Raw genomic sequence first — 18357 nt, 5'->3', positions numbered from 1 at the left:
TGAAATGTCCTGGTTTCACTGCTGATCACTGCAACAGAAACATTTACCCAGTGTGTTCCAGTACCAGCATTTTGGCTACGAGAGATGAGAGAGCATAATGGTACCAAAGTGTGACTACTGCCAAGGGCTGGGCAGCGCAGCTCCCATGGGCAGGGTTAGTTCTGGGTGTAGGGTGTACCAGAAAGAAACACAGAAGATGGACATACAGTTGTGACCCAGCTGGTTCAAACATACCTGTATTTTCACACAGCACTCAAGCCCCAACTAGCACTAGCTCAAGCATGAAGGTGTTTATTGCTGCAGGTTAATATATTGACAAAATCTTCCATAACCAGGAGATGCATGCAGCTGCTCTCTCTGTTGCAGTATCTCCTTGATCAAATCCAGTGGAGGCACAGGGAGTTTTTTAACATCCGCAGAGTGGTCAGTAGCAGAGATTTGGAGGTTTGGGCTGTGGTGACCTCCATTTCATCCTCCCGGTGCCACCCAGCAGCACCGCTCAGGCCTGCTGCACCAGCTGCCATGGCACGGCTCCACGTCCCACTTGCCAGGGGAGATGCCCATGGCCCCGGCCAGCGGACAGGCAGCACAACCTGCCCACCCATTTGGGTGCGCCTGTCTCCTTGGGCAGCAGGGACACCCACACAAGGCCACCTGTCATTTTGCTTGCCCTCCAGGCCTCAGCCCAGGAGCCAGGCCCCAGACCTGGCCCCCTCGCTTGGGATTGCCTCCGCAGCGGGTGGGATGGGGGCAGAGAGACCCCTGAGAGGACAACACCTCCGCCTGGCCCTGGTCACAGCTGCCTGGCCCCAGCCCTGACGCGGGGGGCTCTCGCAGGCCCCGCCATCTCACTTCTGCGGCGACGAGCAGTGACACCCCAGCCCGGCCTCTGGTACCTCGGTCCCCCTCCCCCGCTTAGTACGGCCCAAGCTGTTCTTCCGCCCCTCCCCGCCCGCCTTCACACTTGGTATGATCCAAGCGGCCGCTCTCGACCTTTCGGCGCGGCGCGCCCTGCCCCGCCCACTGAGGGAAACCCCGCCCCCTCCGCAGGGCGGAAGCGCGTTTCCCGGCGGCGTGCCCGGCCGTGCGGACGTATTGCCTCGCTTCCGCTTCCTCTCACGCCGTCGCTCCGTCGCCCCGTTTCGCCGAGAGAAGGACGCCCACGGGGTGCGGCGGGGGCGGGGCGGGGCGGGCTCGGGCAGGGGGGCCCGGGCAGGGGGGCCCGGCGGCCCGGCCTTGGCGCCCGGTGGCCGCTGGCGCCCCGCGAGGGCCCGATGAGGTGACGGCATCGCTGCGCCATGGCAGGCCGCGGCTGCTAAACGCTGGCCTGGGCCCGCGCGGGGCGGGGGGGGGGGGGTGTCTCCGCTGGGGGCTGGCGGCGCCGTGCGAGGGCAGGCCGGGCTGTCAGCTCTCGGGTGGTCGGTGTCGTCCCGCAGGCCCGCCACCCGCCCTTCAGGATGTCGTACATGCTGCCGCACTTGCACAACGGCTGGCAGGTGGACCAGGCCATCCTCTCGGAAGAGGACCGAGTTGTGGTCATCCGCTTTGGGCACGACTGGGACCCGACCTGCATGAAAATGGATGAAGTCTTATACAGCATTGCTGAGAAGGTACACTGGAGCTGTAACGTGAGACGGTCGCTTTCTGCGCTCAGTGTTTCAAATGGCGTATACGAAGCCTGAGGCAGGTTATAGCTCGGTTTCTGGAGAAGTATTCCTGGTCTAGGAGGCAGCGCGAAAGCTGGCTGGTTTGCTTTCGTGAGTGCCTCCTAAAGTCATCGACTGTCCTGATGTTTGTGGTGTTTAATGGGGTGGAAAGAGTGTTGCGAGTTCTGAAATCAGAATCGTTGCCTGTTAATAATCCATCGTTTAATGAACATCAGCGTTCAAGCAGAAACAAGTGCTTGGTGGTAGGACTGCTGTGGCTCTAGGTAATGCAGCGCTGTCACAGAATGTCACATCAGAATGTAGAGTAGCTTCCGATTTCCATTTGAATAACTTGTAAAGTTACTTTCATTTTGACTCTTAAAAATGGTAAGATCCTAAAATGTACAGGACGGTGTTGATTAATATATCAGTAATATTCCTCGTGGAGACAGATGACATTCCATTGAATTGCATGGCCTGAATTAAATTTTAGGAGCCAAGCTCTGAAGCTGTTTTCAGATGGAAACTCAATGCCTGCTGACAGCTGGTCACTCACTTAATAAAGATAGATTCTGGAGAAAAAATAGACTGTTAACATATGCAATCACCTATAATTTATCTTTTCATGTATTTGGTAAAGGTTTTGCGTAGTGATAGATGTAGAAAATTGACAGCTCTTCTTTAAATGAGTCACATAGAAAATGAAGCAAAAAAATCTGATCCAGAAATGGTAACTTGGGTAGGAACAGGAGTCGGTTATCTTCATGTAAAACTGCGTGCATACTGCATAACTTAATACAGAGTTCTTTTCTTGGTGTACTCCTTTCTCTTTTAATGTTATCTTAAACCAAATGAACTTCTGTCTCTAAAATCCCTACAATGAAAGATCTATACCTATAGCCAAATATTGAGACGTAATGGAATACAGTAAGGAATTGTGACATGGTTTAACTTAGTAATTTTGTGTTTAAGGTGGTGGGACTGTTATGCTCAGATACTGTTAGTATCAACTTTTGGCAGGATGCTTGGCAATTTGGCAGACGTATTGGCAGTTAATGGTGACTGGGGAAAGAAAGAACAATGTAACTTCTTACTTAAAAATCTCCCTCTGCAGAAATGGCAGATTAAAGGGGGAGATCCTTCCTCATCCTCTTGCTTACAAGCCATGTTTGGATCTCTGCTGTTTTAAAGAGTGAGTAAAAGTTCAAATTGTACAGGTGTTTATACTAGAGAGTAATACAGAATGTTAACATGCTGTAATTGCATGCTACATTTGAAGAAAATGTAGCCATATTTTACATTTGATACCATGGTGCAATATTATTTTAGTCTGCAGCGTATTTTTGGGTAGCAGTAGTATTCATCTGTACTTTATAATAGGAAAACAGGATTTTTTCGGTTTGAATCTTTTGGGGGAAAAAGAAACTAGAACACTATATGAAAATACAAAGCAGATTATTTTCACTGAAATGTACTCCACTTACAGTTGACTGTTTTTTCTCCCTAGTGTTACATGACAAAGCAGCTGTTTCAAAACAAATGATGATTGTAAGATGTTAGATTTTTGCTTTGTCAGGGTTTCAACCAAACATCTAAGAATTGAGTTTCATAAAATTCCTCTGGAACACCTTTTTTAAAACTAGACTTGTTTTGGTTTTTTTTTAAAAGGAGGTTCACAATTATAAAAACCCATCCCCTGAAATGCAGGGCTTTGGCTGCTAAATTACTTTAATACCCCTTTTTTAAGAAATATTTTAAAACCGTTATTTGTCTAGGACTGAATACTGTAAATCAGATAACCTCTTGTGAAACCAGGTCACTTTAACCAATAGGTTTTATTGGGTCAATGTGGGTTTAGGGACGATTGTTCAAATGTTTTGCATTTATTTAACCGTAATCAGAAGTGTGAATAGCTGTGGCTTTTGCTCAAAGGTTAGCTGTACCTCTGCCTTTCTGTTAAGGTTACATGAAAAGTGAGAGAAGAAAAGAAAGGGGGGGAGGGGGGGCGGGGTAAGAAGGAGCTATAAAAAAACCATACTGGTATTGTAGTTACTGGTGTTTGTAATTAAAGTTGAGCAAAGCTAATCCATTTACTCATGTCTATAGTTTTCAGAATTGTTGGCTGTAAGTATTGCTCTCAGCAGTATAATGTCTTTCTCTTTTCTCCTATAAATTTATCACCTAAGCTTACAGCACAATTAGCAAGAAAAAAAATTCAAATAAGTATTGACAGTACAGACTCTGAAGTTTGTACTTACTGTGTTTGCAGCCTCTTTCAGTTCAGTAATGCAAGTCTGCTAGCTGCCTTCAACTTGAATGATTTGTTGCAAAAGCTCCTCTCAGTTCCTGTATTTTTTTTTTTTCTCCTGTGATTTCCTTGTCCATAAAGACATCTAAACATAAAAAACATTGTCTAGAAACTGGTTAGGAAGATGAGAAGATGGAATCTGAGATCTTGTCTCAGATTTCCTTAGGTATTTGCTGTATGGACTTTGGGCCATAAGGTAATGTGTGGCTGTGAGATTTGCTTCTTAAAGGGAGCTGAAATCTTAACAAAAAAAAAGAAGAGTATTACTTACCCCTAACAGAAATTTAAAGAAACTTCACGATTATTGCCGTTCTTCTTAGTCATTGATCATATTGTTGTGGCAATCTCATCTTGTAGGAATGCATGAATTTTTTTTGGAATGACATTGTTAATGAAGAAAGATAGGAGGGAGAACTTTGGAGGACAAATGAGATTTATTTCATCTGGCATATGATTTTTCCTACATCTGTGTTTCCTATTTACCAGCTAAGTGTGTGGTCTTGATCAAGATAGGATACAGAATCTGTATCTGATGTTAAAGGTCCTGTAGATTCCTCTGCTTTATAGTCTTGAGCCATTCCGTTTAAAGATTTAATAGTAGTCCACCCAAGCAGATACAGTTCTGTGAAGTATTAAAATAGCCTGTAACTGTGGCTAGGCAATAATGTGCTTTTGGTTTTTGTATATGCACGTTGAGTAACATAGACTAATCTGTGAAGCTACAGTAATTAAGGCGGGGGGGGACCCCAACCAAAATGGATGCCCAACCCATGAAAGTAAGTCTGATAAAATTTTGAATCCATGCTGCTGTTTGACTTTTAGTTTCCTACTCCATTCTGTCCCCATGGACAGCAGCTACAATGGCCTGGTAAAACAGAGAAAGCTTTGAATTGGAAGATGGATAAAGGAAGTCAGAGTGTCAGAAATAAATACTTTCAAAAGTTAATATCTGTCTTGTTTTTCTGCTGAAAATGTTTTTATCTTCAGGTGTTGAACAAGTGTGGAGCTATCCAAAAGGAGGTCTATCACTAGAGGGTTTCCACCCCCCCCACCCCCCCCCCCAGAAAGCAGCTGACTTACTGCAACAAATTTACTATATTTTAGTGTATGTTATGAAGTTAAGTACTTTCAGAATAAATTTGTGTTATGTATTCAACTTCTAAAATACCACAAGGTTTTTTGCCTATTGTCTGGACAGTAAAATTTTGGTTTACATTAACAATCTCAATGTAGTCTCAATTGTTTCAACTGCAACTGCTTTTATTTAGTGTGGTTTGTTTGCTCAGAGTTGTATTTAATTCTTGTTCTGAAGTATCCATACTGTATCCCCAGTTATAAGTCAAAAGCCAGAAAAAAAACCTTCTTGGCAACCACTGCCTTGAAATGATAGCAAAGCTTGTTCTATATCGGAATGTAGTTTTTGAACTGACAACTCTGTCTGGGGGATGGATTCACGTCCCAATGGATAGGGATTGGTTTGTCTCCATAGACTTACTAGCTCAAGTATAGATCAACTCCTGCATCCGTACCAGCCTGAATCCAGAAATACTTCAATTGCTTTTGCTTAAAATGAAGCCTGAGCTAAAGCCTTGTGAATTAGAGCTGGCTGTGTGTGAAGCCAGCTCAGATGCTGCTCTGTACTGCTGTGAAACTGGCTCTGTACTGCTGTATTCCAATACTGTGTTTGAGACGGTAAGTGCTTCTTCAGGCTGTAAAACTGGGCAATACTGTGCGGAGAGAGACACATTTGATTAGTTCTGCAGGGCTCATCTTGTGTTGAAATAAAATGCCTCTCAGTGACAAGCCTGCCCAGTCTGGCATGGCCACTAAACGGTAGATATTATGGCCACTGCAGTGCTTCTGCATCACCCTTTCCATATTTAGCCTCTTACCCATGTTTTTATCTAGTTCATTCTTAGGCCTGAATCCCAACCTCCTGCTGCTATGTAGATTGGAGTGTTGCATGGCAAGGCCCATGTCATGGGCAACCTTGGCAGCCAGTGTCCAAATTCAACAAAACACATCCTTATTCAATGCGCTTGCAAGCTAAGTGGTTTTGGAGTGGTAATCTTGTCAGATTTGAAATTAAGAAAGCAAGGGGGAAAGAACAGAGCCACTTTTAAAGTTCTGAAGTCAAATTTGAGAGTCCGTATCTAGCTCTGAGGTCTGCTTTAGGCTTCATAGAAGCTTTTGAGCAGGTGACTGTCATCAGTTTCACTTCTATAAAGTAGGTAGCTGTGCTTTCATTCCCATGTAGGAGAAGGAAGATTCAGTTAATGTCTGAGATACCTGGATTGCGGTGATAACTTGCATATATGCTGTGCAAAGGTGATTTGAGTGATCCAGTCCTTTTGAGTAAGATATATGCAATAACTTATTTAAGACTTGAATAGTATCTGACCTTCAGAAGATAAGCTAATGCATTCGTTAACTCTGGTTCCGTTTTCTAAAATCTCAGGCTGTTGATGTTCATTGCTAGTGACAAGCATTTCTGGTTCTCCAACAGCTCAACTAAATTAAATGTATATAATGTCAAACTAACTTTAAAAGTTTTGTTGTTCCAGTACTGTGTGGAGTACATAGTTCTTGGAAGTAAAATTTTGTTTTAGCAGTGTTTTTGTAGTGGTCTGCTGGTGTGACATACAATCTCCTTGCACTAATCTTTCAGTGAACAAAGCAGGTCCTAAGAATGTTGTATTAATGCTTGGTTTAACTTAAAAACATTTTCTAATCTCCAAATTAAACACTTGTTCAAAGATTATGTTTAGTTTGTCGGAATTGCAGAATGTGGTGTAGAAATTTCCCCACATGGCGAAGCTGTGCTGCTGATGCTAAAAATGTCAGCAGGATGGAAGAAGAAATGATAGGAGAAAACGAAAATGGCTCTTCAGGTTTTGTTTTGTTGTTTTTTTTTAAAAACAAACAAACAATTGTCTCATGCCTCCTAAGGCTAACCAGGGAGTAACTTCAGTCACTTCTCAGCTAAATTGTTGACTCTGAACATCCCATTAAGTTCCTTAGAAACCTTTCATATAAAATTGAAATGGGCATGAATGGTCACTTCAGAGGGCATTACAGTTTGATATTATGACTAACTTGGGTTTTCAAGGCTTTACCTCTTGCCTGTTTTGAAACATGGCTTAAATGGGATGTTTTCATTAGATTGTTGACAGAGTCTAGGATTGTAACTGGCTCCATAAAAGCACAGTAAAAACTACTTAAATGCTGTTTCACTCCAGAAGAAATTTTACTTTCTTTGCTACCAATACTTATTTACATTTCTGAAGTGTGATTATTTTTTATAATTTAGAAACTGTCTTGAAGCAGAAGTCCATCGAAATTTACTGTGTGCGTCTGCTTTTTTGTAAACAAACATTTCCTCACTTTCTCAATTAAAGTGCCCACTAGGATATTTAAGTACAGGGTACACTATATATAATATTTTTCTGGTACGGTCTAATCCTGTTTTGTGGACTAAAATAAAACATCTTTATATCAAGCAGAAATTATACTCATTGTAGCGTTTCTAGATGTTTGGTAGCAAAATTAACAAGTGGGAAGTACTGCGACAAACAGTGAGTTTGTCGTAAATCTTAGACCACATGTGTTACCTTAGACTGGTAATCTTGCGTAGTCAAATGGGAAGGAACAAAATTGTATTTGTATGTAAGTAAGGATGGGGGTCAAGGTTGTGTGTTCATGGTATAATGCATGAGTATTTGATAATATACCTTACAGTTAAAGGTTTGTGTAATTTAGATGCCTACTGACTTATATTTTAATGCGTGTGTGTGTAACTGCTACTGTACATGTATGAGCTAAGTTTGGAAACTAAAACATCCCCTAATTCTACTTAAGGTGAAATATGCTACGTCTAGGAAACAAAAATGTGACATGGTTTTCTTTCAGGAATGAAGACATTAACTATGACATTAAAGGTGAGGGATTCTTTTGCATTTAATTCAGTAACTCTGTGAAGTGAAAGCCTATTGTACCGGAATTGCCCAGAGAATAGCTTCTCATCAAGGTCTTTTTTTCATTATCAATTAAATTTTTAAGCTCCTGTTTTAGCTCTATACCTCTCAAAAAAGCTATCAGTTTTTCTTATTATCAGTTTTATTTTCATTTAATGAGCCTTGTTAAACAAATTAGATGGTTCAGAGGGGAAGAACACTTGGAGGCACGCACCAGGGCATTTTTAGATCGTTAGTTTTCTGAAGTCTATAAGCAGCTGATGACAGAGGCAAAATGTGTCAGCTTGGCTTGCACAAAGCAGTTACTCATTTAGAGCTGTGCACATCACTGTGAGGTCTCAGTTGCATATAAAGGGCATTTGGTTCTCTGGATGTTGATTTAGCATAGTATCTTTCCAGTTGATACTGGATGTGAAATGAGCATCTTGGCTATTTTTAAAAATATTTTCCATGATAATTCGTCGTTGTGGTTAAAAATAATGGCAAGACTGTTTACTGTGATTTTATGACTTAATATTTTGGAAAATAAATGTTGCAATAATGAAAGCTTATGCCTTTTAATTGGTAATACAAATAATCAAGGGCTTGGTAATATATATTGCTTTTATAATTCCTGTTTTCTTCTGTTCAGGTAAAAAACTTTGCTGTTATTTATCTTGTGGATATCACTGAAGTACCAGACTTCAACAAGATGTACGAGTTGTACGATCCCTGTACCGTCATGTTTTTCTTCAGGTACATGATGGTTCTAGAATGTAACTCAGCTAAATTTTTTGTGTGTCAAATACAGTGTCTCAGTAGATCATTTCTAAATGCATGTCAGCATACTGATGCTTGTCTTTTCATTGCTCTACAAAAGAATAAACTGATTAAATAGGAAAATGGCTTGTTTTCCAATTAGCTGTTTTGATAATAGAGTAAAAATTAGTGATAGTGAAAACTGTTTTTATTATCCATTGTCTTTAGTTTTAAATCTGAAACTCCCTATATAGAATATTGCAGTAATACAGCAGCCAAGCTTGTCAAACTTGCTTTAAAGATATACTCAAAGTATTAAGTTTTTTTGGAGCTAAGGTGTCTACATTGATGAGCTAAAATGTGCTACTGGCAAGCGTGGAACTCCCTCTGGTGTTAGACAGTAGTGGGAAAGAAATACAAACAATGAGGAATATGCTGAAGGATAATTGTACTGAGTAGCAATCTTGGGGGCATGTTTGCAGTGTTTGTTCTAGCTTTAGAAATAGGCAGTAAAATGTCAACTTTAGTGGCAGGAGTGGGTACTCTTTCTTTGAGGCGTATTTTGCAAGCCTGTTTATGTTATAAGGGCTTCTTTTGAATCCTACAAAGCATTCTTGTGGGGGATATAAAGTTTCTTTCTGAGTTATAATACCATATTAACTTGTCTGGTTTTTTTTCTCTCCCTTTAAAGAAACAAACACATCATGATTGATTTAGGTACAGGTAATAACAACAAGATCAACTGGGCAATGGAAGATAAGCAAGAGATGATTGACATTATAGAAACTGTTTATAGAGGAGCCCGCAAAGGTCGAGGTTTGGTGGTATCGCCAAAAGATTATTCCACTAAATACAGATACTGACATTTCTTTGGGGCTGCCTTTTTTTTAACCCGATGTCCACTTAAATTTATTGTTGTGTACATATATATATAAAAAACGAAAAAAACCTACAAATCCTTCAACTTCGAGCATATTTTGAATTATTTAAAAGGTTTGAATTCCGTTTGGAAAAGTAAAAGACACAAAGCCTGGAACTGTCTGACTGCAGTAATACTGTAGATTAATTTTGGATTGTTTTTTTATTTTTATTTTTTAAAGACTTTGTGTTGTCCTTTGGGCATGATGTATTTTTGTACACAAAAAGCCTGTTTGCAGAAAAACTTTTCAACTGTTTCTGTTTGCTTTTGTTACACAAATATGTGGGAAAACTATACGATAGCTTTTTTAAAAGAATAAAATGAGTTTCACTTATTTACCTCAATTTTCTTTAGATAATTAAATTTGAGAATGAAAACAAATGTAATTGGATGCAAAGTCGTCATGTTGAAGATGAAGGCTTATCACTTCTGTCAGGATTTCCTTGCATAGTATCTTGGTGTTCTGTATCCACTAAAAATAGGAAGAAAACACTAAAGTGCATTTATTAATATTTAGCAGAACTTGGAGAAAATACCTTCCATGACTTCCCTCCCCCACAAGTTAATTGACTTGTGGCGATGGACTTCTTTTTCATGGTGATTATGCACACAGTACTCAGTCTGAAGTACTTAGTAGATTCTGCAGTGCCAAAGGGTAATTGGAGTTCTGGAGCTGGCTGCACAGTCAACAGTTGAAGAAAGGATGAGCTGCGCTTTCTCTCATTTGACCTCCAGTTTGCCTAAAGGTATACTAAAATGCACATATACTCATGAGACTTGGATTGGATTCCACTGTGGCATGGCTTTTGAAGTTTCCATTTGCGTTTCTGACAACTTTTGTTCTGCAGTAATGGAGCCAGTGTTGTGTGGGTTTTTGGTTTTGTTTTTTTTTTTTAAACTGACACATGCATATTTACAGGATTAAGAAAAAACAAGCCAGACTACGCAGAAAGGAGATACCTGTACTTTTGGTCCAGTTTGTCACAAGACAAAGTGGAATATGCTTTTTTACCATCTGGGTGTTTTAGAGGATTTAGAATGAGTAAAGAAAGTAAAATTAAATTGACCTGGTTTACAGTGGTTATTAATTATGGAATAATTTATGTTGGAAGGGACCATTGGAGGTCTAGTCCAGCCTCCCAAAGTAGGTCCCACTTGATCAGGTTGCTCAGGACTGTCCAGTGTTGAGTATTGGCCCTTTTGGCAGGAAAGATTTTGTTTAAAACTTAACAGGAACCTCTTACAACAAATGCAGAAATTGAAGCATTACCAGGTAAATAGAATACCTCAGCTAATGAAGGATAAATATGCTTTTTAAAACTTTGGCAGGTGTTAATACTTGTCATCTCTTACAGATTCTTCAGCAATTAATATCAATTAATTATAATTTAATTACCAATTGTCAATTAATATCATTGATTAATATAAAGAAAACATGCTAATCAATGCTTTAATCAGTGTAGATTTGCAAGCAATGTCAAACTGGGGGGAGAGGGTGCTATGCTAGAGGACAGGCTGGAGAAATGGGCCAACAGGAACCTCATGAAGTTCAAAGGCAAATGCCAAGCCTCGCCCCTAGGAGAGGGTAAGCTTATGCTGCGGTGCAGTTGTGAGGGGCTGGCTGGCATGCAGCTTCGCAGGAAAGGAGTGGGGTCTGGTGGAGGAGCTGAAAGTCAGCAGGGTGCCCTGGCAACAAAGGCTGCAGCCACACACTGCTCAGTATTAGCACCAGCAGAGCCAGCAGGTCATTCCCTTCTACTCAACTCCTGTCAGACCACACCCAGAATACTGTGTCTTTTTTGGGGCTCCCCAGTTCAAGAAATACATTGTTATGCGGCAGTTAGACAGAGAGCCACCAAGATACGGTGGAGCACAAAGCATACGAGGCTTTGAGAGAATTCTATTGGTTCAGCCTTAAGAAAAGGCTAAGGCTTGCTTTCTGGCTTACAACTACCCCATGGTTGAGCATGGGGAACAGTTAGACTCTTGTTGGAGGTGTTTTACACAAGAGAGCTAATAGACACAAGCCAGAAGACAGGAAATTCCAGCCAGATGCAAGGAACTCTTTTTTTCAACTATGAGGGTGCTCAAGCAGCAGAACAGGCTTTCCAGAAAGGCTGAGGAATCTCCATCCTTAGGGGTGAGGCTTGGCATTTGCCTTTGAACTTCATGAGGTTCCTGTTGGCCCATTTCTCCAGCCTGTCCTCTAGCATAGCACCCTCTCCCCCCAGTTTGACATTGCTTGCAAATCTACACTGATTAAAGCATTGATTAGCATGTTTTCTTTATATTAATGAAGAATCTATAAGTGATGACAAGTATTAACACTTGCCAAAGTTTTAAAAAGCATATTTATCCTTCATTAGCTGAGGTATTCTATTTACCTGGTAATGCTTCAATTTCTGCATTTGTTGTAAGAGGTTCCGGTTAAGTTTCAAACAAAATCTTTCCTGCCAGAAGGGCCAATGTTTTGGTGTACAAGAACCTTAAAGTTAGTGCAGATGTCCTGTTTTCTTTGACTCTGGCACGTCTTGTTCGGGACATGTTTGGTAACTAGAATTCCTATCTATCTCAAAGTCTTTAGGCTCTTTCATCAAAATGGCTAATGTTAAAGAACTGAAATTGGCACAGTATGCATGCCTGGACGATGTCACCTGTGCAGGTGTGCACAGCTTTGGGTGGGCTTGTGGAAAGAGTAACAGCTGAACAGCTGTAATCTCTGCAAATACTGCCGTTGCTTTCAGTGCAGAACAGTTTATGTTCATTGGACCTATGAAGTTTTGCAAAGGCACCTTTGTAATAACGTCAAATAAGATGTTATTTTGTAATGTAAAAGATTTAAAGCAGCATCAAAATGGCACAAGCAAATGGAAAAGTTTTGTCATAGAAGGATCTTGCTATTCTGAGAACATTTAAGTTAAAAAGGCAACAAAGAAATACGATGAAAATTTTAATATTATTAAAATAAATGACATACATTTTCATACATTGAAAAAGGTTGCGACTGGGTAAGTTCACTACATAGGATATAGTTTTCTGTCCAAAATAGTGGTTTTGCCTCCCCTGAAACTAGTAGTTCTTTCCCAATTACAGGAAATAGTGTCCCATTTAGACAAGTAAACCCAGCTTTCTACTTTTTTTCCTGGGGCAATAGTTTAAAAAAAAAAAAAAATAAATTTGAGATTCTGTTGTGACATGATGCAAGTGTGTTTGTTTTCACTGACGCTTTTTGTGACTAGTGACACTGATTGTAAACTCCCAGATTCAATGCGGTGCTGTTCTCCCTTTATCTTTCTTGGTCACGTCCTCATTTCAGTGCTGCAAAGAAACAGTGAATAAGTAGGTTAATGGTTTAATTATTCATGAATGTGATTCAGCATAAAAATAGGAAGATCTCTGTACAGTTAAATACATCTTCATGGATTGTCTTTCTGTATTTCTGAAAATTACTACGTGGCTTATCACAAAAAAGGCATCAGAACGAATAGTTGCCTAAATTACTTCAATATGTTTACAGGTGTTCCTATCTTTCACTGGGTAGGCAGTCTCTAAATGACAAAAATAATTGATGTGTCTCAGTTTGAATCAGGAAAGCGTGTAACACCAGGAAGATGACATCACCCGCACCCACAGAACACGGAAGCAATGCTGTCTTGTAAATACTAAGAACACTGACTAAGGTATCCATCGGGACAGGGGGGTGGCATTTGCAACAGATAGCGATATAAAATCTCGCACGCAACCCTGAACCGTAGCATGATTTTATATTACAGAGTGTTTGACAATACTACTAAAAGTTATCCTTGCTCTTTCCATCCCCCATCTTACTGCTGCAAGAACAAAACAACTGAGTGTATCAAAGAGGCGTACTCTGAGCCATGTTGGGAAGCTGAAGCAGGTTTAAAAGCAGATGTACATAAATTTTATACCAGTGAGAATTCTCAGTCAGCTAGGTTAGCACACCTGAGGGATGGAATGGTGGGCGGGAGTGCTTTAAGCCACACGCATTTTATTACAAATGTACAGCCTCAGTTTACATATTCAGAATTGGTTTGTGCTACCCCTTGTATGTGGCACTCGGTGGAACAGATGCATCAAGCTCCAGTTTTTCTTTCGAAAAACCGGTAGCATTCTTTGGCTCCTGGCAAAAAGAAATCCAAGGTCATTTTAAATATTTAAAAAAGAAATAATCTCAGTATACTCTATAAATCTGAGGAAATGCAGGTATGATAACTATATAAACAATATTTTCATGCTAGGTGCTGTCCATAGTGCAAAACTAAGTGGAAATACATACAGTGAAAATTAAGTTTCTTTACTCTCAACTCTTCATCGGTGTTTTCTATCCCAGCCTCTGTCATCAGGTCAGCAACATGCTTCTCAAGGTCATCAATGCGCTCGCCCATTTCTTCCAGTAAAAAGTTAAAGATAACTTAAGAATAATGTAACTTAATAGTTTTTTTCCTTCTGTGAGAATAACAAGAAGCTTTCTTCCAGGTGTCTCAGCCCCTTACTTAGTCTATGTTTAACGCAAGGTGAAGCATGCACAAAGTTGTATAGTTACAAGACAATCCCACTTTCTCTTGCAACAGAGAAGCATTCAAGTTGTAAATATTTTCAAATGCCTTCCTGCACGCCCATGAGTTAACTGGAGTATTTTCTGCGTAAGAGATTGTTTTCTTGCTGAGGAACTATTTTAGGTGATACCTACACAATCAGGTTGCTAAAACATTCTTCTTCTCTTACACTAAAGCCGCCGCTTCCTGAAAGGTCAAGTTTCAGAAGAAAATGGAAAATTTAATAAATTCACAGTTTCAGAAAGCAGAGGTAGTTTCCGTAAATATATCTAATGAGAAAGCTCGGAGCCCCTTCAGGTCTTAATTTCTCTTTTTGAGGGCTCACCTTCCTACGCTCGGGAGGCTAACGGTTGCTTTTAAAGCAACGACATGCAGTGCTACACTGATTTCAGTGGCATTTTTGAAGATGGTTGCTTTTTTAATGTGCCTTCAGAATCTTTACGCATAATTTGTTGCGTATTTTACTTGAAAGCAAGAATTGCCGCACAGAGACTAGCTCACTGGGAGTTGATACTACTTTTAGTAACACCTTTTTTTAGGATTTCCTTCTTAGTAAAGGGAAAAATAAGCGGGCTTGGGGGGCAATTCACCTGTCTTTGCATCACAGGCGTTTAAGAACGTCAACCATTATAGCTTAATTTGATGTTTAGGAGAAAAGCGCATCCCGATGTTAAAAAGCAAAGCCCCTCGCTACATCAGCGCGCGGGGGGGACACCGAGCCCGGTCCAGCGGAGGAAGCGGGGCCGTAGAGCACGACGCCTCTCCCGCGGAGCTAGTGGCCCGGCTTCGGAAGAGGATATTTCTCAGCGTTATCTTTTCAGTCAGAGCTTGAAAATTCTCTTGCAGCTGATGCAGCAGATTTTCCGCCTGGGAGGAAAAAAAAAAGAGAGAGAAAGCAGGAGCCGCGGGCGGCGGCGCACGGAGGGCAGCTACGGCCCGGAGAGCCGCGGGAGCCGGCGGCCGGGCCGGGGCGCGGGGACCGGCCCCCAGGCACGCGTCCTCCCGCGCCTCTCCGCCGGCTTTCGGCCCTTCTCCGCTCGGCCGTACGGCGGGACGCGCCGGCCAGGCGGGCCCGCTGCGGCCGCCCCGGTGCCGGGTGCCGGGCAGGCGCCCGCCCAGGCGGAGCCCCGCAGCAAGGGTGCCCCCAAACCCGCTCCCCGTCACCCGTCTCCCCGCCGGAGCCAGCCCCGCGCTCACCAGCTGCGAGAGGTCCCCGGCGCCCGGCGGGTCGGCGGCCGCCATCGCCTCCGGCTCCGAGCCGCGGCCCGTCGCCCTCCCCCCGGCCGCGGCGGGGCGGGCAGGTGAGCGCCCCGCCCGCTGGCCCGGAGCCGCCGGTAGGCGAGGCAGCGGGGCGGGCCGGGGAGGCTCCGCGGCGCTCCGAAGGGAGTGGGCGAACCATTAAATACCATCTAGCAGTGGTGTTCCTTTATTTTCTAAAGAAATCGTAATCTGCAGGGCAAAACCTGAATAAGGACGTTGAGGTTTGCTCTTCAGAGGTCTTACAATTTTGTAGGACAGAAGTGACAAACGATGAAAAATGCTTGTCTACCAACAAGGCCCAAGTTCTGGGTTTGTTCTTTTTTTAAGGTTTGTTTCCTTTTCCCCATGTAATTAGTTTTGTAATACAGAGCGGTAAAAATACCGCACTTGTTGAAGGTCCTTGCACCAGAATGTCTAAACGGACAAGACCGAAGGGATAAGCAAGAATTGGGTGGTGCCTCTTGCAGTCATGCTAGCATGTAGGTCAGCCCCGCGGCTTTCAGCTTTGTAGCATAAAAAGCTCCTGGTGCATCTATTGCAGAGGTGTCTTCTTGTGTACGCGGATGTCCTGGGTGCTGTAGCTGTTGCCTGATGTAAATGAAGAGGTTTTCAATTTACCGTGTCTATATGGTTAGCAGAGTATCAACGTTGGGCAATAGCTTTCCTTAGTCTATTACTTTATAGATATGCCAGACACTAGCAGTGCCTTCATCCGTAACAAGTTTCTCTCCTGAGTTAGTAGTGACCTCAAATGCTGGAAAGATTATCTCTTTCAAGCCTACCACTTAGAATCTTTCTTAATAAGTTTTCCTTCTTGACCTTCCCCGCCTTGTATAGGAAGGTGCGTTAATCTCTGTGGTGAGATTCTGGCAATCAAAGATCAAAGCAAACCTCCACATTGCTGCCTGCTTCCCGTAATGGTGGCTTCTCCTCTGTACATCCTTATCTTCCCACTCTTGCAGATTATCCTCTTTGCCTTTCTTGTTGTAGAAAGAAAAATCAAGAAAGATTTGCAGAGCTTGAATGCTCTCGCAGTGTTACTGCTCTAGAAAGCTTCTAGATAAAACAATCTGAACAATAATATGCATATGCTTTGCATTTGTACACAGCCACTAGCTGCAACCACATAGCTTTTTCATGCTGTTGCATAAATAATAAGAAACAATTGTTGCTTCTTACCTGTTTATTCATTGCTAATAAATCTCCTTTCCCTTAGGGCTAGATAGTAGAACTGTACTATTTTGCATTTTTACTCCTGATAACAGCCATAGCCTTCCTGGTTTTCCCTCCTGCCAGAACAGCTACATAAGCTTCCCTCTTAGGCAGCAGTATTTTCCCCTGGAGGCCGTTGAAGTGGCTCTGTCTGCTTGCATCCAGACATCTTGAATAAAGTCAGAGAGTCCTATTTGCAGGGGTAAAGAAACAGCTGGAAATGTGGAGGAGCAAGCATTATACAGCTAACGAGTTTGCAAGAATCGCACTAAATCTTTGTAGTACCGCATTTTAGCAATGGCTAGGTTAGAGTTCAACTGAAAACAGGCATGACTTGGTAAAGGCTTTTTGTAAATAGCTCCTCTTGTTTGCGAGGCAGGTCAGTGGGGTCAGAACAAAAAACCATGGTATCCAGCCAGCAGAGCAATGGAGGAAGGGCAATTAAAGTGTGAAGGAGACTGAAGGAAGTATTTCACCATGCATTTCCCCCTCCAAAGGTCTGGTTCTTTTACTTTGTGACTAATTTGAATGGCCCTCCTAGTTCAAATCTTGAGCTGAATTAGGCCAACAGTCCACAGCTGGGTTTATGGAGTAAAAAATGGAAGTGTCTGTAAAGCCAAAACTGGTCGTGGAAAAGTCCCAAAGTTCAGAAAACCTAAGAATAGAAGCGACAAACAGCAAGACCAAAAAGACTATGCTTAACAATGAGTTTATTTAAAATATAACTGGCGCTCTCGGCTTTGCCCTGTTGTCCTCTATTCTCTTCCTCCTCAGAGGGCTCAGTTTTTCAGAGTTGAGCTGTTACATACATTCCCAGGGTCTGAAATCTGGGAATGTAAGATGAACCATATTTTAAAAGCAGTAATCCATGTTAGGCGTGCATTCGTGGGCTAAGGGAAGCTGAGCAAAAATCTTTTTGTTGTTGTTGTTGGTTTCAAAAGCAGAGGTTTGGCTGAGAACCAGTAAACAACCAGTGCTACCAGTGCTCATAAGAGTATTTACTGCAATAAGTAAAGACTATTTCATTTACTAAAAGGGTACCAAGTTCATGTTGGCAATGAATACAAAAACAGGTCTTGAGGGGGTTAGAGAGAGGAACAAAAGAGAAGATTTGACAACATAGATTCATTTTCCATGCCAAACTATGCTCTATGCTACTTTCTTTCAGTAAAAAGCTTAGACTTTAGTCACTTTCAATTTAAATATGTCTTCCCGGTATGAAGCACATGAAGTAAAAATGAAAAACAGGGTAACCTAGAGGCTGGGGAGCCATCTGCTTCCATCCTGGTTCAGAATTACAGGCCTGTGCTGTGAAGTCTTCATATTGTGCTTTTATGCTGAAATGGTATCCAAAGCGTGTTTCTCTTGCTCTTTCCTAGGGAAATTCCAGTCTCTCCAATGCTGGAATGAGAAGTCAGGGTAGCACGATAGGAAATAAAAGTATGTTTAAACATTTATAGTCCTAAGCTCCAAGTTCAACACCACTACTATATGATGCCATGCTGTAAAAGCCTGTGGTGTGGAGTGATAAAGGAATTGTTTTGTAGAGGTGCATTACTCTTGTTGTTTGGATGTTACATGAAGTCCCTTCCCTCTCCTCTTTGGTGACGAATGACATTCTATACACCAGGTGTCAGGAATCCTCTGGTCACGTACTCCAAGCATGTCTGGCTCAGGGCTGCTTTGGAATGGACGTGAGGACAGAAAGAGGGTGTCTCGAAAA

At 42.0% G+C, this 18357-nt stretch overlaps 2 protein-coding genes across 4 annotated transcripts; one reads left to right on the top strand and one right to left on the bottom strand.

The window, feature by feature from the left end:
• Positions 1 to 1053: 1053 nt before the first annotated feature.
• Positions 1054 to 10651, top strand: TXNL4A (thioredoxin like 4A). Of its 3 annotated transcripts, XM_076330667.1 has the most exons (4): positions 1054 to 1167; positions 1437 to 1610; positions 8560 to 8663; positions 9358 to 9923. In XM_076330667.1, exons 2-4 carry the CDS (start codon positions 1458 to 1460, stop codon positions 9527 to 9529), a joined length of 429 nt encoding a protein of 142 aa, XP_076186782.1. In that variant the 5' UTR covers positions 1054 to 1167; positions 1437 to 1457; the 3' UTR covers positions 9530 to 9923. The 3 variants fall into 3 exon arrangements, with proteins under 3 accessions (XP_076186782.1, XP_076186784.1, XP_076186783.1); XM_076330669.1 differs by lacking the exons at positions 1054 to 1167; positions 1437 to 1610 and adding an exon at positions 2761 to 2838 and having other exon boundaries at positions 9358 to 10651; XM_076330668.1 differs by lacking the exons at positions 1054 to 1167; positions 1437 to 1610 and adding an exon at positions 5016 to 7892 and having other exon boundaries at positions 9358 to 10651.
• Positions 10652 to 12522: 1871 nt separating this feature from the next.
• Positions 12523 to 15429, bottom strand: HSBP1L1 (heat shock factor binding protein 1 like 1). The gene is made up of 4 exons (XM_076330670.1): positions 15360 to 15429; positions 14963 to 15029; positions 13883 to 13999; positions 12523 to 12903 (listed from the first exon to the last, which is right to left on the bottom strand). Exons 1-4 carry the CDS (start codon positions 15402 to 15404, stop codon positions 12893 to 12895), a joined length of 240 nt encoding a protein of 79 aa, XP_076186785.1. The 5' UTR covers positions 15405 to 15429; the 3' UTR covers positions 12523 to 12892.
• Between the last annotated feature and the right edge of the window lie 2928 nt (positions 15430 to 18357).

Source organism: Aptenodytes patagonicus, chromosome 2, assembly GCF_965638725.1.
Source record: "Aptenodytes patagonicus chromosome 2, bAptPat1.pri.cur, whole genome shotgun sequence".
Classification (NCBI taxonomy): domain Eukaryota; kingdom Metazoa; phylum Chordata; class Aves; order Sphenisciformes; family Spheniscidae; genus Aptenodytes; species Aptenodytes patagonicus.
Note: the sequence above shows the minus strand (reverse complement) of the source record. Positions and strands in the feature narration are given on the sequence as shown.